At 43.1% G+C, this 23,571-nt stretch overlaps 1 protein-coding gene and 1 non-coding gene across 2 annotated transcripts; one reads left to right on the plus strand and one right to left on the minus strand.

Moving 5' to 3' along the window:
- The first annotated feature begins 776 nt into the window (after window positions 1–776).
- Window positions 777–9,526, plus strand: LOC123731764 (H-2 class I histocompatibility antigen, Q8 alpha chain). Its single transcript, XM_045711165.1, has 2 exons — window positions 777–1,022; window positions 9,171–9,526. The coding sequence occupies exons 1-2, from the start codon at window positions 965–967 to the stop codon at window positions 9,509–9,511; spliced, it is 399 nt and encodes a 132-aa protein (XP_045567121.1). The 5' UTR covers window positions 777–964; the 3' UTR covers window positions 9,512–9,526.
- Window positions 9,527–23,149: 13,623 nt separating this feature from the next.
- Window positions 23,150–23,223, minus strand: trnav-gac (transfer RNA valine (anticodon GAC)). The gene has a single exon. It is a non-coding gene; the product is annotated as a tRNA-Val (tRNA).
- Window positions 23,224–23,571: the final 348 nt, after the last annotated feature.

Here is a 23,571-nt window from a genome sequence, read left to right on the forward strand (position 1 = left end):
TAGTGTATGTTTCTGCATTAAATCCAGGTGCGTTTTGGCATAATTACATTATAACTGTCATCCAACATTTTGTCTGTTTCAGAATACAGTTTTCAATAAATTAGCTTGTCTGACATTCAGGATTTTGTATTGCTTCTCAATCTCATGTGTGTCTGTCTATGTCCTCATTTGCCCCTGTAACAAATATATGCCATGTTTTCATGACACATTGTTACTAAAACCTACAAACTCATACCAGAGTAAGGAGTGATGCTGTTTGGGACGCTGCTCTGTTTAGTTACATGATCTCAGTGTAACAGAGATTCAGCACTAACAGAACAGAGATGAACAAGAACCTCAAGCTCTAGTGCTGATGACTGACCATGAAAACTGATCTGCATCACTCTCTAGAGACGCCGTTTCAAGGGGCATGTGAGGTAATGTTAAAAGTTGACAGAAATATTTGATGTCCTATATGCACTGGAATATCAATTATTGCATAATTTCAGCAAAAGTAAAATTACTTTGAAAGTATACTGTGTAATCAAAAACATCTGCTATGACAAATTATTTTTTATATATAGTCAATGAGAAAGAAGAAAGAAAAGGTGTATTTTTTCATTCATAGACCTTTAGTTTCTCACTATATTTGTACCTGAATGCACTCTTTGGAGACATACATTATTATCTTGAGTTGCAAATAAGCCATCAAAGTAGGGAAATTATATAGACCCCCAGCCCCAAATGAGAGCACTATTGTGGGCCTCATGGTTGACTGAAAATACACAACTTACTTTCAGTTTCATAAGTCAACCTTTGCTGCATAGTTCCAACCGGATTCTATTGATGCTTGAGCTGGCTAAATTCTCATTGGCTCAAAAAACAATATACAAGCGCATAACTTCGTGCGCAATACATTTCATCTCATTCTTGCCTTAACGTTGGAGAAGTTAACGTTGTTCGAGAGAACCTGACGAGCGTCAACATGAAGGGTTTTATCTTGCTGGTGCTGGGAATAGGCCTTCTACATACAGCATCTGCTGGTCAGTATAAAGTTATTTTAGATTTTACAAAAATATATATATTTTTCTGTTTATGTAGGTAATTTATTTAAAACCTATGCTTAAGTTAATTCTACGGGATTTTGGCAATGAAATCCTTTATCTACTATATCAGCGCCAGATTAGCTCGTAGATATCATTTTGATGTATCTGCATGCAATTTGAAAGAAGTTGCTAACTAGCGTTAGCGCAATGACTGGAAGTCTATGGCAACAGATAGTCATTGCGCTAGTTAGCGTCGGCTCGCAAAACTACCTTCATTCGTACTGGATGCAGAGACATGGCCTACTACAGCCTAGGTCTATGTTCTTTATTCTTAGAACAAAACAATATATTATTAATGGATTTGCAATATGGTCATTATAATGAAAAGATAGTTTATTTCTTAAGGAGTTTTGGAATATTTAAAATCACTGTTGGGTCTGCCACAAAAATACTTTTTGTTTCACTATGGGCTTCTTTGTTGAATAGTGTTGAATATAGTTGTGCGTAGCCATATGTTTTTGTAGTCCTATACTATAATGTACTGGAATGTACAAACCTGAAGATTTGCTGTCCTTTATTTACGTAGTTCCCTGCCCTGCCTAGTTACATCGATATTACAGTTCCCACACCTAACAGATCAGATTATTGTGGGTTGGTACTAGAGAAAGTTTTCATTTGAATGAAATCACGTTTTACATTAAGTCGTAATAAGCATATGAGGGGTGCAATCATTTATTGGGAATGTGTACTTTAATTCTAATCTTTTTAAGTAACAGTATGTTCAGTTTCAGTTCCAATCTTTTTGTGATGAAGGTGATGTAAACTAAAATGTAATGTAAATGTAATATAATGAAAGTACATGCATTTGGTTTGCAAGAAAATACGTTTGGCGTGTTATTTTGCAGTAACATCCTCAAGGTGGCAGTATAATACCAGAAATAAAGTTACTCTACTGTCTCTTATAGGCGCATGCGTCACTTTGCCTATCAAATCAAATAAATTGCAATTTGTCACATGCGGTATAATAAAACAGATGTAGACTATCGTGAAATGCTTACTTACGAGCTCGTTTCTAAAATAGAAATAATAACACAAGTTATATAACGTTTCAAATAATAACACAAGATTAATAAAATACACTAGAATGAGTCTATATACAGGGAATACAAGTACCATATCAATATTCAGAGAGGCACAAGGTAGTTAAGGTATGTACATGAAGGCAGGGTAAAGTGACTAGGCATCAGGATAGATAATAATAAGAGTAAGAAAAAAGAACAGAGTAGCAGCAGCATATATGATGAGCATGAAAGTGTGTGTGTATGTGTCAAACCTGGGCAGGAAATAGTTTTATTTTATAATATATATTTTTTTAAATACCACCTTTTCAAATACTCAAGGTAGTCACATATCATTTATATGGTTCAAATACAGGTCTCAGAAAAACAAATAATATTTGAAAGTATTTTGAATACCTCTCAGAAAAACATAATATGTGAAGGTATTTGAAAATATGCAAGTTATTTTAAATTTAAAACAATATATGTATTTGATGGCTGCCAAATATTTGATGAAGAACCAAAAAACTACAACGGTTAGTTGAATTAGTCTAAATATATGATAATAAGTACATGGTTTCGAGGGCTCTCATATATGGATTTTAATATAGCCTATAGCCTAGAATTAAATTACATGAGGGACATGGAATCACCTCAACATTAGAGTAGACCACTTTTGCAGCTTCAAAATGACTAACTAATATTTTTTCATAATGAGTGAGACATAAGGTAATACAGTAACACTTGACATCAAGTTCTTATACGTGTATTCTTTTATATATATATAATAATAATATATATATATATATATATATTAACCTTTATTTAACTAGGCAAGTCAGTTAAGAACAAATTCTTATTTACAATGACGAAGCTGGGCCAATTGTGCGCCGCCCTATGGGACTCCCAATCACGGCCGGATGTGATGCAGCCTGGATTCGAACCAGGTACTGCAATGACGCCTCTTGCACTGAGATGTGCAACTTTGTTGTTACACAGGACTTTGGAAATAGCTTTATAATTGCATAATAATTAGGTTATTACATAAGTGGAATAAGTAACAGTTACTGTTCCTCTTGTATACAGTGCTTACTAAAACTCTCAGCTCATTGCTATGCAACTAAAATGCAATTACCAAAGTATTATGTAACAACATGCTAATAAAATGTTGCTCCAAAACTAATTAGTGTTATTACACAGGCATAAGAATAGTTTAATGTTCAGTGTTACTGAGAATACTAACAGTAACAAAAAATTGCTATTAGGCTAAGTGTCGAAAGGAAATAAAATATCCCAAAACGGCCTTCTTGAATCAACTACAGTCAAGGTAGGTGAAAAATCATGTTAATTTATAATCTGAGTAAATTATCCCTTTAAAGATGCTATAGTGTCTGTTTAAAACAAGAACACTGACCCTCTGATGGACAAAGAGGTTCAAAGTTGTTTTTGCTGAGCATCCAACTTGCTGTTTGCAATGTTTGCAAATGGCTTTGAATTTCTCTGCAGTACTTTTAGGTATCACAAAATTAATTTCAGCTTTCAACCTTTTCATTGGAATAGTGTAGTTGAGCATCACAACTTATTTACTTATCTGTACAAAATATCATTGGTTAATTGGTTTGACTTGATTATGTACATCTGGGGCAATGGACATTCAGGAGAATGGACATTTAAAAAATGTTCAGATAGAAATGTATTGTGTAGATCAAATATGACTGTCAGATAGATTGGAATAGTATAGGAGATTGTGTGTGGTCCATTCATCCTATTTCTATCTTTAACATGCAGTTCCAGATACAGTCTTGTCATTAGTTGAAGAGAATCCCTAAAAACACGCCACTTTGAGAACTTACACAGCAGGTTAGGAGAATTACCGTAGCAGGTTAGGAGAATTAGGTTAAGGTTAGAAAAAGGCTTTAGGGAAAATTTTCTCCTAACCTGTTACGAAAAGCCACTTGTATTAAAGTGGGCTGTTTTTAGCGAGTCCTATTAGTTGAAGGCAGCCAATCCAATAGTTTCCGAAAAGAAAGATCTGTATTCAAATAGTTTTCAAAAGTATTCACTTTCTGAGATCTGTATTAAAATAGTTAAAGTAGTAATTTTTGGGGGTCTGTATTCAAATTGTGCCATTTACATTTAAGTCATTTAGCAGACGCTCTTATCCAGAGCGACTTACAAATTGTATCCACCGGAAACATTGTTACTTTCCACAAAGCATTGTTAAAACTATAGTGATCCCTTGTCTGGTATGTGTGTGTGTGGTATGTGTGTGCGTATGTAGTGTTTGTGCGTGTGTTGGTTTGTGTGAGAGTGTAAGTGAGTGGGTGGGTAGAGTCTTGTGAGTGTGCATAGAGTCCGTGCTATATAGGGTCAATGCAGATAGTACAGGTAAGCATTTGATTAACTATTAGGCAGTCTTATGACTAGGGAATAGAAGCTCTCTCGGAGCCTGTTGGTCGGAGGCCTGATGCTCTGGTACCGCTTGCTGGACTGTAGCAGAGAGAACAGTCTATTGTTTGGGTGGCTGGAGTCTGGCAATTTTTCGGGCATTCCACTGACACCGCCTGATATAGAGGTTCTGGATGGCAGGGAGCTTGGCCCCAGTGATGTACCGATGACTAGCCTTTCAAAGCACTTGATGATTACAGATGTGAGTGCTACAGGACGATTGCTCTAGTATTCCGTCTTTGTCACACCTGCTCCCGCTCTCCCTCTCTGGCGCTCCAGGGTGCCAGGCTGCCCTTCATTACGCGCAGCAGCGCTCATTGGACTCACCTGGACTCCTTCCCTTTGTTGATTGCCCCGTTTATAACTGTCTGCTTCCCCGTTTGTTCCCTGTGTCAGCATTAATGTTGTTATGTGTTCTTGTCCAGACGCTGTCCTGTCCGGATCCGCTCCATGTTCGATGATAATTAAATGTTCACTCCCTGTACCTGCTTCTCGCCTCCAGCGTCGATCCTTACAGTCTTGGCCAGCGGCCTTACAAGTGTTACTTGTTTAAAAGTCTTACTCACATCGGTCTATAGCTTTCTCAGAGTGACAACACTGGGGTGCTTCTGACATATTCAGAAAAGCCGCTAAATGGTCCATTCTGCCACCTTTGAGAAACACAATTGACTGTTTACCTTCCTCTCTGAATATGACATCAGCATCACCCCACAGTACTGTGAACATTGACAGGTTTTGCACCTGGACTCTGCAGTGTTATTCCTACAAAAATCAAGAAAATATAAATGTGATTTTTCATTATTTTTTCTTCATTAAATATAATCCACTAATATACTGTCATAAAAGTATATTTTGATACCTTTAGCTGAGGGTGTGCTGGATCAAATAGTATAAACCACATGGTAGTTCTTATCAGGGGATGAATACAGTATAAGGTCAAGGTGCTAAAAAGTAGTGTCATCTTATCTACTAGTCTTGCAGTGATAGTGGCCTTGAGTTATTATCAATGTACTTCCTCTGACACATGACACATTCATTTCCAACATGAACACACACAATTCATAATAATAATACTTCATTTAATTTGTAAAGCGCTGTTCCCAAGGCGCTGAAGAAAATAATACATAGTAAAAATGTATATAATAATAAAAACAATCCAAAACACAGAACATTGTAAGAAGACAACAATCAAAGCTATATACAGGTGTCGTCAGATCCGGTTGACAGGAGAACAGAATTAACATAGGTCCTTGAAAGAGTTTCTGAACAGCACAGTCTTCAGCTGTGCCTTGAAGGAGGACAGAGACTCTAGAGCTGCAGCCCTGACAGTGATTAGCAGGGCATTCCATTACCGAGGAGCCGTACAAGTGAAAGCCCTAGTCTGCTGTAGGGCTGCTGAAGGGAGATGGACCTGGAGGAGATAAGGGTGCGTGTGGGGCAGAAGGGTAGGATGAGGTCAGACAGATACTTGGGTCCAGAGTTGTGGATAGCTTGGTAGGTGTGAACCAGGATTTTAAAGTCAATGCGAGAACATATGGGGAGCGAGTGGAGGTTGAACACCACTGGAGATGTGTTCACGGGGGGACGTGTGAGTAGGACACTTTCAGCACAGCCTTCTAAGAAAGCTACATATTGTAGCCTTCTTAGCCACTTGTCAGATACGCCAATGAACAGGGCGTTACGATAGTCCAGACGGAATGAGATAAAGGTGTTGATGAGTTGCTCCACCGCAGGCATGTGACAGTGTAACTGATGTGAAATGGCTAGCTAGTTAGAGGAGAGGGACGGAAACTATACTGTTACATTGATGCTGTTGACCTGGATCACTGGTTGCTGCGGAAAAGGAGGAGGTCAAAAAGGGGGGTGATTGTAACCGATGTGAAATGGCTAGCTAGTTAGCGGGGTGCGCGCTAATATCATTTCAATCGATGACGTCACTCGCTCTGAGACCTTGAAGTAGTTGTTCCCCTTTCTCTGCAAGGGCCGCAGCTTTTGTGGAGCGATGGGTAATGATGCTTCGAGGGTGGCTGTTGTCGATGTGTGCAGAGGGTCCCTGGTTCGAGCCCAGGTTGGGGCGAGGCGAGGGACGGAAGCTAAACTGTTACAACAGCATAGGTGGCATTGTTCCGTAGATGGAAGAATTTGGAAGGGATACTATGTTTTTAGTATTCAGCTGTGTACAGTGCATTCTAAAAGTATTCAGACTCCTTGATTTTTTCCACATTTTGTTAAGTGACCGCCTTATTCGCAAATGTATGAATTCTTTTTTATTTTTTTCCTCTCATCAATCTACACACAAGATCCCCCCCTCCTGCGTTGTCTTGGCTGTGTGCTTAGGGTCGTTGTCCTGTTGGAAGGAGAACCTTCTCCCTAGTCTGAGGTCCTGAGCGCTCTGGAGCAGGTTTTCATCAAGGATCTTTCTGTACTTTGCTCCATTCATTTCTCCCTCTGTCCTGACTAGTCTCCCAGTCCCTGCCGCTGAAAAACATCCCCACAGCATTATTCTGCCACCACCATGCTTCACCGTTGGGATGGTGCCAGGTTTCCTCCAGATGTGACGCTTGGCATTCAGGCCAAAGAGTTCGATCTTGGTTTCATCAGACCAAAGACTCTTGTTTCTCATGGTCTGAGAGTCCTTTAGGTGCCTTTTGGCAAACTCCAAGCGGGATGTCATGTGCCTTTTACTGAGGAGTGGCTTCCGTCTGGCCACTCATAAAAGCCTGATTGGTGGAGTGCTGCAGAGATAGTTGTCCTTCAGGAATGTTCTCCCGTCAGTCTGTCAGTGACCATCATGTTCTTGGTCACCTCCCTGACCAAGGCTCTTCTCCCCCAATTGCTCAGTTTGGCCGGGCAGCCAGCTCTAGGAAGAGTGTTGGTGGTTCCAAACTTGGATGGAGGACACTGTTCTTGGGGACCTTCAATGGTGCAGAAATGTTTTGGTACCCTTCCCCAGATCTGTGCCTCGACCCAACCTGTCTCTGAGCTCTACGGACAATTCCTTCAACCTCATGGCTTGGTTTTTACTCTGACATGCACTGTCAACTGTGGGACCTTATATAGACAGGTGTGTGCCTTTCCAAATCATGTCCATTCAATTTAATTTATCACAGGTGGACTCCAATCAAGTTGTAGAAACATCAGGTGCATCAATGGAAACAGGATGCACCTGAGCTCAATTTTGAGTCTCATAGCAAAGGGTCTGAATACTTATGTAAATAAGGTATTTCTGTTTTTTATATTTTAATAAATTTGCAAACATTTCTAAAAACCTGTTTTTGCTTAGTCATTATGGGGTATAAGTGTGTAGATTATGATTTAAAAAAAATGTTTTAATCAATTTTAGAATAAGGCTGTAACGTAACAAAATGTGGGAAAATGGAAGGGGTCTGAATGCTTTCCGAATGCACTTTATACACTACTGTTAAAAAGTTTGAGGTCACTTAGAAATGTCCTTGTTTTTGAAAGAAAAGCAAATTTTTTCACCATTAAACTAACATCGAATTGATCAGAAATACAGTTTAGGCAGCTTCATTAAAAAGTACCCACAAAACGCCAGTCTCAACATCAACAGTAAAGAGGCGACTCCGGGATGCTGGCCTTCTAGGCAGAGTTCCTCTGTCCAGTGCCTGTGTTTCTTAATCTTTTATTTTTATTGGCCAGTCTGAGATATGGCTTTTTCTTTGCAACTCTGCCTAGAAGGCCAGCATCCCGGAGTCGCCTCTTCACAGTTGACGTTGAGACTGGTGTTTTACGGGTACTATTTAATGAAGCTGTCAGTTGAGGACATGTGAGGCGTCAAACTAGACACTCTAATGTACTTGTCCTCTTGCTTAGTTGTGCACCAGGGCCTCCCACTCCTCTTTCTATTGTGGTTACAGCCAGTTTGCGCTGTTCTGTGAAGGAAGTAGTATACAGCATTGTACGAGGTCTTCAGTTTCTTGGCAATTTGTCGCATGGAATACCCTTCATTTCTCAGAACAAGAATAGACTGACGAGTTTCAGAAGAAAGTTCTTTGTTTCCTGCATTTTTAGCCTGTAATCGAACCCACAAATGCTGATGCTCCAGATACTCAAGTAGTCTAAAGAAGGCCAGTTTTATTGCTTCTTTAATCAGAACAGTTTTCAGCTGTGCTAACATAATTGCAAAACGTTTTTCTAATGATCAATCAGCCTTTTAAAATGATAAACTTGGATTAGCTAACACAACGTGCCATTGGAACACAGGAGTGGTGGTTGCTGATAATGGGCCTCTGTACGCCTATGTAGATATTCCATTAAAAATCAGCGGTTTCCAGCTACAATAATAATTTACAACATTAACAATGTCTACACTTTGATGTTATTTTAATGGACAAAAAATTTGCTTTTCTTTCAAAAACAAAGACATTTCTAAGTGACCCCAAACTTTTGAACAGTAGTGTATATCATAGGTTTAGTAATCCACAGAAATATCTGCCTGCATAATTTAGTTCTATTTCAGAATACCGGTCTTGATGTTTAGTGTCTTCATCTGCATATCCCACTATGATTCCAGATAACTCTCCTGATAATACATTACTTATTTCTTGAGCCTCCATGTTGTATACACAAAATGACAAGTATACGTAATGACTGACCTATTTTTCTTTGTTTTCCACAGCCACCCACTCTCTGAAATACTTCTACACAGCAGTCTCAGGTGATATTGACTTCCCAGAGTTCACCATCGTTGGTCTGGTCAACAATGGCCAGTTTGTGTACTATGACAGCAACATAAAGAGGATGGTCCCCAAGACTGAGTGGATGAAGCAGAGCGCAGGAGCAGATTACTGGGACACGGAGAGTGAGAAGCAAGTTGGTCAAAATCAAGGCTTCAAAAACAACATTCAAGTGCTAAAGGATCGCTTCAACCAGTCCATGTCCACAGGTATGTGCACACAGACAGTCAATGCTCTTTTTCACACAATGATTTATTGTGATGTACAGTACATACAGTCTTAATAGGCAATAGATAAAGAACCCTCATTGACAAGATGTTCTGCTTTATAATGATTGAGTTAAACCAAACAAACACATACTTTACACACTTAAAAATGAAGTGTTTTATTATGGTGTTCACACAGTAGCAGATATGTACTATATTACTGTAACATAAAGGTAGTGAGTGAGCTCCATGAGTTCACCAGTCTATACTCCACCAGGACTGTATGGAGAATGCAGATCAGATGGTTCACAGACACAGAAAACAAGCTGGACAGCTGCCCAACAGGTCAACTCACACTACACTGCTAGTGTGTGCGTGTGTTTATGTGTGCATGTATACGTGTGTATGTTATCCACACGGCCCAGCTGTGTGCTCCCCCTCTGTCCCCCACAGTAGAGCTGTAGTCTCCTCAGCCTCCCTGAGTGTCTCTCTGATCTGATGGGACTGTAGAGAGAAGCAGAGGAGCAGAACATGATGATGATGAGGATAGTGATGATAGTGGTGATGATGGTAATAGTGATGATGAGGATAGTGATGATGATGATAGTTATGATGATAGATATGATGATGATGATGATAGTGATGATGATGATGATGAGGATAGTGATAATCAGGATAGTGATGATGATGATAGTGATGATGATGAAGAGTGTTTGGTCTTCTCTGCTCTAATGGACCAAAGCTCCCAGTGACTCCCTGTGGACTCTGCTGCTGGACCTGATCAGGCCTCTCAGTGAAACTCTCTACTAGGACTGACCCCATTTAGTTGACTGGTTGATTGTTTGGTCACCAGACTGTTGGTCGACCAAGATTTCTTTAGTGGAGCAGTTGCAAATTGTTTGTGTTTTCACAGTCGCCAATCACCTGTCTGATTGGCTCCTGTCTCAGTAGACTAATCCATTGGGTGATGATGGCACCGTCCATCAAAGACATTCTACTGAAATTCTATATGTTCCTATTATCTAAGAATAATGGTGCAACACTAATAAATATAGTTTTATTTTATAACAAATGCGCTTTCTCCCGCATTGGATAGCGGTTGCTGTCTGCCGTTCTGAAACGTTATCTTCAGTGCGCTGTTGAATTGGCGCCTTGTATAATAGCAAAGTTAACCAGCTTATTGGTGTTGAAAACCATGCGGAGGCAGCAGAGGAGTGAGGGGATGAGGAAACAGCCCTTGCCTTAATTGTGAAAGGAAAGTGAGGAGATCTGGGGAACACACACACGTATAGCTTCAGTAGGTTGACATTACTGAGAGATCGTCTTCCTCGTGTTAGTCTCTCCATCTCTAGACCTGCCAACATGCACACATTTTGCGTACCAACTATGCAATTCTCTGTCCATGTACGCAGGTACGAGGTCCGAGTTAAAAGTACACAGAAATGAATAGGGCCTGATTTAAAAAAAATTAAAAAAAAATAAAAACATTTTAATCAAAAATAAATCCAATGAGTAAATCTAACATCCCGATTCTCGAGCTGCATCACAGACACGTACGGAGTTTGTGTCAACGGACATGGAGATGAATACGTCATTATTGGACGTCGCTACCCCTCCTGTTTGTTGTGATGCTGAGTTTGCTGACTGTCAGCTGTACGTAAACACATGGACAAATCCCTTTTCGACTGTGTGTTGTGGAAAGGTAAACACTAATTGTTTCAAGCTAACGTTAGCGAACATAAGATGGACGTTCAGTGGGCTCTAAAGTGACAGCAGTTCACTCGCATTTTCTAGTGAAAGAAATTAAATGCAAATACAAAAAATAACTGGTTGCATTTGTGCGAGTGTGATATACATTTAATTCTGCGTCCCATTAGTTGTATTTTCCACGTAACATTACGAGGATCACGCAACCTGATAAACTGTAACTGTAATTATGATCCACGTCACAAAAAGCATTACAAAAGTATAATAAAAAAATAATGTATGAGTGTCTGGTATTAGCTACAGAGGCAATGCTTCTAAAATGCCTTTGCACTAGATTAGAGATTTTATAAATTTCGAAAATCTGAAATGATGTATGCGCTGCAAAGAAACACAATAGGCACCTTTACATAGGTTGAAACAGCAGACTCTTCTAGCGAACAGCGGTCAGATTCCCATGGCGGTAGCCTACTTAAGCTTTGTGTAGCCAGTTTGCGGTCTGTGTCGATGCAGTCATTTGTTTTTGTATCGGGAAAGTAGACTACTGTGCCCCCAAGCTCCACCACAACAGCCACATCCTCGTCCTCACTCAAGCCCTCTGCTAGGCAACCTAAGAGTTTTTCCTCCTCCTCCACCACCACATTGCCAATGCTCAAGCCCCCATATGGCTCCAAGAAGCCCAAACCAGGTTCTATGAAGCCCTCACCTGGCTCTACAAAGCACCCATATGACTCCAAGAAGCCCAAACCAGGTTCTACGAAGCCCTCACCTGGCTCTACAAAGCCCCCACCTGGCTCTACAAAGCCCCCACCTGGCTCTACAAAGCCCTCACCTGGCTCTACAAAGCCCTCACCTGGCTCTACAAAGCCCTCACCTGGCTCTACAAAGCCCTCACCTGGCTCTACAAAGCCCCCACCTGGCTCTACAAAGCCCCCACCTGGCTCTACAAAGCCCCCACCTGGCTCTACAAAGCCCTCACCTGGCTCTACAAAGCCCTCACCTGGCTCTACAAAGCCCTCACCTGGCTCTACAAAGCCCTCACCTGGCTCTACAAAGCCCTCACCTGGCTCTACAAAACCCTCACCTGGCTCTACAAAACCCCCACCTGGCTCTACAAAGCCCCCACCTGGCTCTACAAAACCCCCACCTGGCTCTACAAAGCCCCCACCTGGCTCTAAGAAGACTCCACCTGGCTCTAAGAAGACTCCACCTGGCTCCTCCAAGCCCCACCTGGTACCTCCAAAAATCTATGCATACTTTTTACAGAGAGCCATACCAATTTTTGATGTCGGAAATCTGATTCTCCAACGAGAAGAGCCGTGCATTCAAATTTTACTGTCAACTTTAGAGATGCAACTGCAGAAACTAATGTTGTTCTTCTGCAAGCCAGACACTGTCACTACCATGATGGCAGAAACGAGTAGTGGTGTCAAGTCTACACTCTACCTGGAGAGACACAACCAGCTTCCTGACGAGGATCTGTCCATTGGCCAGGACATCCGCACCTACATAGGAAGCCAAGGCAAGCTGGATCTGAAGACCTATGCCGATGTCAGAAACTTATTTTCTTCTGCAGTAGACTACATGTTGCTGAAATTTCCATTTGGAGATGTGCTCCTCCAAATCAAATCAAATGTATTTATATAGCCCTTCGTACATCAGCTGATATCTCAAAGTGCTGTACAGAAACCCAGCCTAAAACCCCAAACAGCAAGCAATGCATGTGAAAGAAGCACGGTGGCTAGGAAAAACTCCCCAGGGAAAAACTCCCTAGAAAGGCCAAAACCTAGGAAGAAACCTAGAGAGGAACCAGGCTATGAGGGGTGGCCAGTCCTCTTCTGGCTGTGCCGGGTGGATATTATAACAGAACATGGTCAAGATGTTAAAATGTTCATAAATGACCAGCATGGTCAAATAATAATCATCATAGTGGTTGTCGAGGGTGCAACAAGCACGTCCGGTGAACAGGTCAGGGTTCCATAGCCGCAGGCAGAACAGTTGAAACTGGAGCAGCAGCACAGCCAGGTGGACTGGGGACAGTAAGGAGTCATCATGCCAGGTAGTCCTGAGGCATGGTCCTAGGGCTCAGGTCCTCCGGGAGAAAGAAAGAAAGAGAGAAAGAGATAATTAGAGAGAGCATATTTAAATTCACACAGGACACCAGATAAGACAAGAGAAATACTCCAGATGTAACATACTGACCCTAGCCCCCCCGACACATAAACTACTGCAGCATAAATACTGGAGGCTGAGACAGGAGGGATCAGAAGACACTGTGGCCCCATCCGATGATACCCCCCGGACAGGGCCAAACAGGCCGGATATAACCCCACCCACTTTGCCAAAGCACAGCCCCCACACCACTAGAGGGATGTCTCCAACCACCAACTTACCGTCCTAAGACAAGGCCGAGTATAGCCCACAAAGATCTCCAGCATGCAGTGGTCGCTGATATTGCCAAAAGGTAGACTGCCAAGTTCTCATCCCTCAACTTTTTCATGGTACGCGTTCCCTGCATTATTCCTGAGGGAGCCTCTGTTGATCTGGTGGAAGATGAGTTTAGACTCTATCAGGCAACAACTTTTGAGCAGAGTCTGGTCATCATGCCCACGAATCAGGCCTGCAGAGAAATCAGCACAATGAAAAGGGGGGGGGGCAGCCTGAGTGCCAGACATGCTGAGTGCCCTCGTTACCAAGAAGGTTTCACTGATTGCCAGAGGAACTGTTTGCCACAGAGAAGTCTACCCTGATGCCCTGCTGCGTAAGGCTAAATCTGCCTAAGAAGATTTGTTCTCACCCACTGTTTCCTATCATAGCTTTTTTGTTTTTATTATGGATAACATATTTATTTGATACTGATGATCTGCTTCAAACATTTGTTCTTCTCATCATATCAGAGCTAAAAAATATATATATTTATTTTGTACCTACACAAATAACTTGTTATTATTTGTTTAATAAAGTAAAAAAACTCAAAGAATGAAGGCCCTTTGTGTGTTCTTTCTAATTAGATTTTGTTAGTGACTTTTACCATATGTGTAAATGGAATGCTGTCAAGTAAGAAAGTATTCCAACCTTTTATAGACTTCTGTCACGGTTGTCGTAGGGTAAAGACCAAGACGCAGCGGGAATATGTACACTCATCTTCTTTATTACGGACAAAGAAGGAAAAACCCAAAACAAACACGTATACAAAACACAACGACGAATAACAGGCCGGTAAGGCACAAAGCTATACACAGCACAATCTCCCACAAAAAACCCATGAAAAACAAACTCCTAATTATAGGACCCTCAATCAGAGGCAACAATAACCAGCTGCCTCCAATTGAAGGTCCAACCCCAATTAACTAAACACAGAAATACAATAGATTAGAATGAACATAAAAAAATACTAACATAGAACATAGACTAACAAACCCCAAACCACATAAACCAAACACCCCTCTACCTAAATACATAGCCCAAACCACATGAAACAAACACCCCCTGCCACGTCCTGACCAAACTATAATAACAAATAACCCCTTTACTGGTCAGGACGTGACAACTTCATTTGGTACGATTTGGGGGATGATGGCACAGTCAATCAAAATCATATTACTGAAATTGTACATGTTTCTATTATCAAAGAATAATAATAAAAATTATATTATTTTATATCAAATGCGCTTTCTCACACGTTGGATAGTGGTCGCTGTCCGCGGTTCTGAAAGGTAACCTACAATGCGCCGTTGAATTGGCGCTTTTCCCTATAAGTTACTATGTGCATAATAGCGACGTTAACCAGCATATTGGTGTTGAGAACAATGCGGCACAGGCAGCAGAGAAATGAAGAGACGAGGAAACTGCCCTTGACTTAATTGTGAAAGCAACTACAACATGTTGGATAAAGCAATTTCACAAATTCTGATATTTTTTGTATTTGCTATGCTGTAATAAAGTCTACTATATTTTTCATTAGAAAAGACTCTGGTATTACTTATAATGTATTTAGTGTTGTTTACTCTGTTCCAAACGGGCAGGAAAATGATATTGTAATCTAACAACACCGATTTTGTCACACAATAGGCACGCAGCTCTAGATCCTATACCCTCCTTTATCTTGATCTCCTTCGCACTGTTATTATTAAAGTTATTATTGTGATCATCATTATAATAAGTCATGTCATTATCATTAGTTGAGTAGTAGCCTTGTATAACCAGCATTGAGCTGGAGGCCTAAATACCGTAACTTACTTACTGGCCAATATTTCAATATATAGGCTATATATTGATTAATATATCAATCTATCAATCATTCGTTCATGTCATCACACAGACGAGTCATTCATGCGTTGAAAAGGGAGCCTTGAATAATTAGCCTAAACAATAAATAAACCACAATCCATGAATGCATGCAGCTGTTTATAGTCTTTGCTATTGTAGTGGTGATTCCCTATGAACAGGCCCTGGCACAGGAGAGAGCTGTCCATAACACGTCCATAAGAATCAGCTTTCCCAAACGTTACTCTTTTAGGGTGAAGTTCCCATTTATTGTGCATATCAAATATAAGTAGCTCTAAAACACATGTTCCTGTAGAAAAGGTGCAGAGAGATGTGTTCTATCAGCTGTATCTGTGATATGGTAACAACTGGATGTCCTATCCTCTGTCCTGTACTAACCCGTCCTGGTCACCTGTCCTAGCTATATACACACACACACGACCAGTGACCCATGACCCCAACATAGTGTACAAAACAAGTTAAAATAACCCTTGACAGACAACATACACACAACACATAAACAGGCCAAAATGGCTCCTACACACTGGCCCCTAATTGTTCTCTGACTTAAGCAAGATACAATGATACAAATGCAAAAAAAATTGAGCTAACAATGTGTGTGTGTTTGTGTGTTCATGGAGGGATGATCTGCAGGACCAGAGGGTGCGAGCACTTAGCCCCAGCTCAGCCTATAACAAGGTCGGCTCTGTAGTAGCTTAGCCCCAGCTCAGCCTATAACAAGGTCAGCTCTGTAGTCGCTTAGCCCCAGCTCAGCCTATAACAAGGTCAGCTCTGTAGTAGCTTAGCCCCAGCTCAGCCTATAACAAGGTCAGCTCTGTAGTCGCTTAGTCCCAGCTCAGCCTATAACAAGGTCAGCTCTGTAGTCGCTTAGCCTCAGCTCAGCCTATAACAAGGTCAGCTCTGTAGTAGCTTAGCCCCAGCTCAGCCTATAACAAGGTCAGCTCTGTAGTCGCTTAGCCCCAGCTCAGCCTATAACAAGGTCGGCTCTGTAGTCGCTTAGCCTCAGCTCAGCCTATAACAAGGTCGGCTCTGTAGTCGCTTAGCCCCAGCTCAGCCTATAACAAGGTCAGTTCTGTAGTAGCTTAGCCCCAGCTCAGCCTATAACAAGGTCAGCTCTGTAGTAGCTTAGCCCCAGCTCAGCCTATAACAAGGTCAGCTCTGTAGTCACTTAGCCTCAGCTCAGCCTATAACAAGGTCAGCTCTGTAGTCGCTTAGCCCCAGCTCAGCCTATAACAAGGTCAGCTCTGTAGTCGCTTAGCCCCAGCTCAGCCTATAACAAGGTCAGCTCTGTAGTCGCTTAGCCCCAGCTCAGCCTATAACAAGGTCAGCTCTGTAGTCGCTTAGCCCCAGCTCAGCCTATAACAAGGTCAGCTCTGTAGTAGCTTAGCCCCAGCTCAGCCTATAACAAGGTCAGCTCTGTAGTCACTTAGCCTCAGCTCAGCCTATAACAAGGTCAGCTCTGTAGTCGCTTAGCCCCAGCTCAGCCTATAACAAGGTCAGCTCTGTAGTCGCTTAGCCCCAGCTCAGCCTATAACAAGGTCAGCTCTGTAGTCGCTTAGCCCCAGCTCAGCCTATAACAAGGTCAGCTCTGTAGTCGCTTAGCCCCAGCTCAGCCTATAACAAGGTCAGCTCTGTAGTCGCTTAGCCCCAGCTCAGCCTATAACAAGGTCAGCTCTGTAGTCGCTAGCCCCAGCTCAGCCTATAACAAGGTCAGCTCTGTAGTCGCTTAGCCCCAGCTCAGCCTATAACAAGGTCAGCTCTGTAGTCGCTTAGCCCCAGCTCAGCCTATAACAAGGTCAGCTCTGTAGTCGCTTAGCCCCAGCTCAGCCTATAACAAGGTCAGCTCTGTAGTCGCTTAGCCCCAGCTCAGCCTATAACAAGGTCAGCTCTGTAGTCGCTTAGCCCCAGCTCAGCCTATAACAAGGTCAGCTCTGTAGTAGCTTAGCCCCAGCTCAGCCTATAACAAGGTCAGCTCTGTAGTCGCTTAGCCTCAGCTCAGCCTATAACAAGGTCAGCTCTGTAGTCGCTTAGCCCCAGCTCAGCCTATAACAAGGTCAGCTCTGTAGTCGCTTAGCCCCAGCTCAGCCTATAACAAGGTCAGCTCTGTAGTCGCTTAGCCCCAGCTCAGCCTATAACAAGGTCAGCTCTGTAGTCGCTTAGCCCCAGCTCAGCCTATAACAAGGTCAGCTCTGTAGTAGCTTAGCCCCAGCTCAGCCTATAACAAGGTCAGCTCTGTAGTCGCTTAGCCCCAGCTCAGCCTATAACAAGGTCAGCTCTGTAGTCGCTTAGCCCCAGCTCAGCCTATAACAAGGTCAGCTCTGTAGTCGCTTAGCCCCAGCTCAGCCTATAACAAGGTCAGCTCTGTAGTCGCTTAGCCCCAGCTCAGCCTATAACAAGGTCAGCTCTGTAGTCGCTTAGCCCCAGCTCAGCCTATAACAAGGTCAGCTCTGTAGTCGCTTAGCCCCAGCTCAGCCTATAACAAGGTCAGCTCTGTAGTAGCTTAGCCCCAGCTCAGCCTATAACAAGGTCAGCTCTGTAGTCGCTTAGCCCCAGCTCAGCCTATAACAAGGTCAGCTCTGTAGTAGCTTAGCCCCAGCTCAGCCTATAACAAGGTCAGCTCTGTAGTCGCTTAGCCCCAGCTCAGCCTATAACAAGGTCAGCTCTGTAGTCGCTTAGCCCCAGCTCAGCCTATAACAAGGTCAGCTCTGTAGTCGCTTAGCCCCAGCTCAGCCTATAACAAGGTCAGCTCTGTAGTCGCTTAGCCCCAGCTCAGCCTATAACAAGGTCAGCTCTGTAGTAGCTTAGCCCCAGCTCAGCCTATAACAAGGTCAGCTCTGTAGTCGCTTAGCCCCAGCTCAGCCTATAACAAGGTCAGCTCTGTAGTAGCTTAGCCCCAGCTCAGCCTATAACAAGGTCAGCTCTGTAGTCGCTTAGCCCCAGCTCAGCCTATAACAAGGTCAGCTCTGTAGTAGCTTAGCCCCAGCTCAGCCTATAACAAGGTCAGCTCTGTAGTCGCTTAGCCCCAGCTCAGCCTATAACAAGGTCAGCTCTGTAGTCGCTTAGCCCCAGCTCAGCCTATAACAAGGTCAGCTCTGTAGTCACTTAGCCCCAGCTCAGCCTATAACAAGGTCAGCTCTGTAGTAGCTTAGCCCCAGCTCAGCCTATAACAAGGTCAGCTCTGTAGTCGCTTAGCCCCAGCTCAGCCTATAACAAGGTCAGCTCTGTAGTAGCTTAGCCCCAGCTCAGCCTATAACAAGGTCAGCTCTGTAGTCGCTTGACGGGTCGTCCAAGGCAGCATCCTGTAGCACGGAGCGTGACATTACTGCGTGTCACCATCATACTCTCACAGTGCTTTCTCCTGTACACTCCTTTACCTGGATCTCCTGTAGTTTCCACAACTCAGTCAAATGTCTTCCACACATCTGACTTCCCGTTTCGCTCCCGAGCAACCAGTAAACCTTCCCCCGTTTCCAGTTTATGTTTTACGTCCTCCGCGTCCTTTAAGTTGTGTTGCTGTGTTGGGAGTTTGTTATAACCCGTGTGTTGATGTGATTCTGATAGGCTGTAGATCAGGCCCTATTGGTCACCTTCATGCGATGCGTACATGTGTCACGTAAAGAGAGCGAGGGTTGAGGGAACAGGGAATGTTTTTCCTAAACAAATGAGGGATTTCGGTAGCAACTTCTCAGTCCGAGAAACAAGTTAGAAACTAAACGGCTGTAATTGTGTGGCAGCTTCAGCGCGGACTGCGGCGATAAACGCTTGCTGTGCTGTGGTGCCTGTTCGCTGCAGCAGGGAGGAGAGAGACAACGTGCGCCAGTCACTCGCTGTCATTTTTAACGCAGCGTAGCCCTCTTGAGACATTTGTTTGTCTTCAGTATTTCATCAAACAGTCTATATATATATAAATACATGTTTTGACAAAGGACAGATTTTGTTTTGTCAGGGGGCAGCCCTACTCTACACACTCACACACACACACACACACACACACTCAGGATCTGGGATCACACACACACACACACACACACACACACACACACACACACACACACACACACACACACACACACACACACACACACACACACACACACACACACACTGTATTGCTCCAGTAGACTCAAATTATTGAGAGATCATCTTCCTCATGTTAGTCTCTCCATCTCTCTCTCCTGTTGTTCCTGACTGAACAGAGGATCCTCTCTCACTTCCTCTATTTATCTCTGACATCATCACTAGAGGACAGTCTTCATTTATCAACAGGGTTTTATTCATTGACCCACCTCACTGAAAACGACAGTCTTACACAACATCCATTAGTTAGAATAACACTACTGTACTGAACACAATGTGTATCTTCAACACAGTAGATAGAACCAAGCCAACATCAGCTGGTGTAGAATAGATCCACACACTCTGAGTCTCCTCATCAACTCTCTGTCTCTGTGGTGAAGGTGTGACATCATCATCACACTGTAGAGGTCTGATCTCTGTTTTATTCCAGTCTGGTTGAACAACTAACACATGATGATATAGATCCCACTGGCAGACTGAATCTGGAGGACAGATGTAGCTGTTGATTTACTGTGTGTGTGTGTGTGTGTGTGTGTGTGTGTGTGTGTGTGTGTGTGTGTGTGTGTGTGTGTGTGTGTGTGTGTGTGTGTGTGTGTGTGTGTGTGTGTGTGTTATCCACACTGCCCAGCTATATGTTCCCCCTCTGTCCCCACAGTAGAGCTGTAGTCTCCTCAGCCTCCCTGAGTGTCTCTGATCTGCTGGGACTGTAGAGCTGTAGTCTCCTCAGCCTCCCTGAGTGTCTCTGATCTGATGGGACTGTAGAGCTGTAGTCTCCTCAGCCTCCCTGAGTGTCTCTGATCTGATGGGACAGTAGAGCTGTAGTCTCCTCAGCCTCCCTGAGTGTCTCTGATCTGATGGGACTGTAGAGCTGTAGTCTCCTCAGCCTCCCTGAGTGTCTCTGATCTGATGGGACTGTAGAGCTGTAGTCTCCTCAGCCTCCCTGAGTGTCTCTGATCTGATGGGACAGTAGAGCTGTAGTCTCCTCAGCCTCCCTGAGTGTCTCTGATCTGATGGGACTGTAGAGCTGTAGTCTCCTCAGCCTCCCTGAGTGTCTCTGATCTGATGGGACTGTAGAGCTGTAGTCTCCTCAGCCTCCCCGAGTGTCTCTCTGATCTGATGGGACTGTAGAGCTGTAGTCTCCTCAGCCTCCCTGAGTGTCTCTGATCTGATGGGACAGTAGAGCTGTAGTCTCCTCAGCCTCCCTGAGTGTCTCTGATCTGATGGGACAGTAGAGCTGTAGTCTGTGTGTGTGTGTGTGTGTTATCCACACCCCTACAGTGGTTCCTCATTTAAAAGTAGCATCATACTGCAGAGCAGCTTGCAGGATGCTGGGGTACGGTACAGCATGTTACAGTGCTTGTCGTCAAGAGTATTTTACTGTCAGCCATTGTTGCCGTTAATGCTCGTTGAAACCACCAGCGGGCATCTTTGAGGGCGTCTTCATAAAGCTTTGCTTACTTCCCCAAATAATCCTACAGAGGTCCATGCAGGCCAGACGTTTTGATTGCTGTACCCTATCAGAGGTCCATGCAGGCCAGACGTTTTGATTGCTGTACCCTATCAGAGGTCCATGTAGACCAGTCGTTTTGATTGCTGTACCCTATCAGAGGTCCATGTAGACCAGACGTTTTGATTGCTGTACCCTATCAGAGGTCCATGTAGACCAGACGTTTTGATTGCTGTACCCTATCAGAGGTCCATGTAGACCAGACGTTTTGATTGCTGTACCCTATCAGAGGTCCATGTAGACCAGACGTTTTGATTGCTGTACCCTATCAGAGGTGCATGTAGACCAGACGTTTTGATTGCTGTACCCTATCAGAGGTTTATGTAGACCAGACGTTTTGATTGCTGTACCCTATCAGAGGTTCATGTCGACCAGACGTTTTGATTGCTGTACCCTATCAGAGGTGCATGTAGACCAGACGTTTTGATTGCTGTACCCTATCAGAGGTTTATGTAGACCAGACGTTTTGATTGCTGTACCCTATCAGAGGTTCATGTAGACCAGCTGTTTTTATTGCTGTACCCTATCAGAGGTTCATGTAGACCAGAGGGTTTGATTGCTGTACCCTATCAGAGGTGCATGTAGACCAGACGTTTTGATTGCTGTACCCTATCAGAGGTGCATGTAGACCAGACGTTTTGATTGCTGTACCCTATCAGAGGTTTATGTAGACCAGACGTTTTGATTGCTGTACCCTATCAGAGGTTCATGTAGACCAGCCGTTTTTATTGCTGTACCCTATCAGAGGTTCATGTAGACCAGAGGGTTTGATTGCTGTACCCTATCAGAGGTGCATGTAGACCAGACGTTTTGATTGCTGTACCCTATCAGAGGTGCATGTAGACCAGACGTTTTGATTGCTGTACCCTATCAGAGGTGCATGTAGACCAGACGTTTTGATTGCTGTACCCTATCAGAGGTTTATGTAGACCAGACGTTTTGATTGCTGTACCCTATCAGAGGTTCATGTAGACCAGCCGTTTTTATTGCTGTACCCTATCAGAGGTTCATGTAGACCAGAGGGTTTGATTGCTGTACCCTATCAGAGGTTCATGTAGACTAGACGTTTTGATTGCTGTACCCTATCAGAGATCCATGTAGACCAGACGTTTTGATTGCTGTACCCTATCAGAGATCCATGTAGACCAGACGTTTTGATTGCTGTACCCTATCAGAGATCCATGTAGACCAGACGTTTTGATTGCTGTACCCTATCAGAGATCCATGTAGACCAGAGGGTTTGATTGCTGTACCCTATCAGAGATCCATGTAGACCAGACGTTTTGATTGCTGTACCCTATCAGAGGTCCATGTAGACCAGACGTTTTGATTGCTGTACCCTATCAGAGGTCCATGTAGACCAGACGTTTTGATTGCTGTACCCTATCAGAGGTCCATGTAGACCAGACGTTTTGATTGCTGTACCCTATCAGAGATCCATGTAGACCAGAGGGTTTGATTGCTGTACCCTATCAGAGATCCATGTAGACTAGACGTTTTGATTGCTGTACCCTATCAGAGATCCATGTAGACTAGACGTTTTGATTGCTGTACCCTATCAGAGGTCCATGTAGACCAGACGTTTTGATTGCTGTACCCTATCAGAGATCCATGTAGACCAGACGTTTTGATTGCTGTACCGTATCAGAGGTTCATGTAGACCAGACGTTTTGATTGCTGTACCCTATCAGAGGTCCATGTAGACCAGAGGGTTTGATTGCTGTACCCTATCAGAGGTCCATGTAGACTAGACGTTTTGATTGCTGTACCCTATCTGAAAGAGCATAACAACATCATGAATTTCCTTGACAGGAAGCAACCCATAGCCTCAGCTACTATAGCACAGAGAAATACATCTTAAAACACGCTACTCTGTTCTTTTGAAATAAACTGTCTTGTCTTTTATGATCTTGATCTAAATGTAGGCCTACTGCTAGAGTGTAAAATACACATATTTAGGTCAATTCAGGGACAGGTGGGTTCAAAGTTATAATTGTAATGACATAGAGCTGTAGGACTGTTTAGTGCAGCTGTCTGAACATAACTTACATACTGGCCTGAAGGCCTACTTCAATATACTGTAGATCAATCAATCATTCATGAATGTGTGCATGTCATCACCTCAGATAGCACACATACATGTCCCCTGTGGGATTCAAACCCACAACCGTGGTGTTGTCAGCACCATGCTCTACCAACTGAGCTACACGGGACTGGACTAGGCTTTGAGTGATTTTGTTTGTGGGTAAAATGAAGAGAGAAGTAGTTCATGTCTAGTTAATGAGGATATTGAGTGATTTTGTTTGTGGGTAAAATGAAGAGAGAAGTAGTTCATGTCTAGTTAATGAGGATATTGAGTGATTTTGTTTGTGGGTAAAATGAAGAGAGAAGTAGTTCATGTCTAGTTAATGAGGATATTGAGTGATTTTGTTTGTGGGTAAAATGAAGAGAGAAGTAGTTCATGTCTAGTTAATGAGGATATTGAGTGATTTTGTTTGTGGGTAAAATGAAGAGAGAAGTAGTTCATGTCTAGTTAATGAGGATATTGAGTGATTTTGTTTG

Source organism: Salmo salar, unplaced genomic scaffold (genome assembly GCF_905237065.1).
Source record: "Salmo salar unplaced genomic scaffold, Ssal_v3.1, whole genome shotgun sequence".
NCBI lineage: Eukaryota > Metazoa > Chordata > Actinopteri > Salmoniformes > Salmonidae > Salmo > Salmo salar.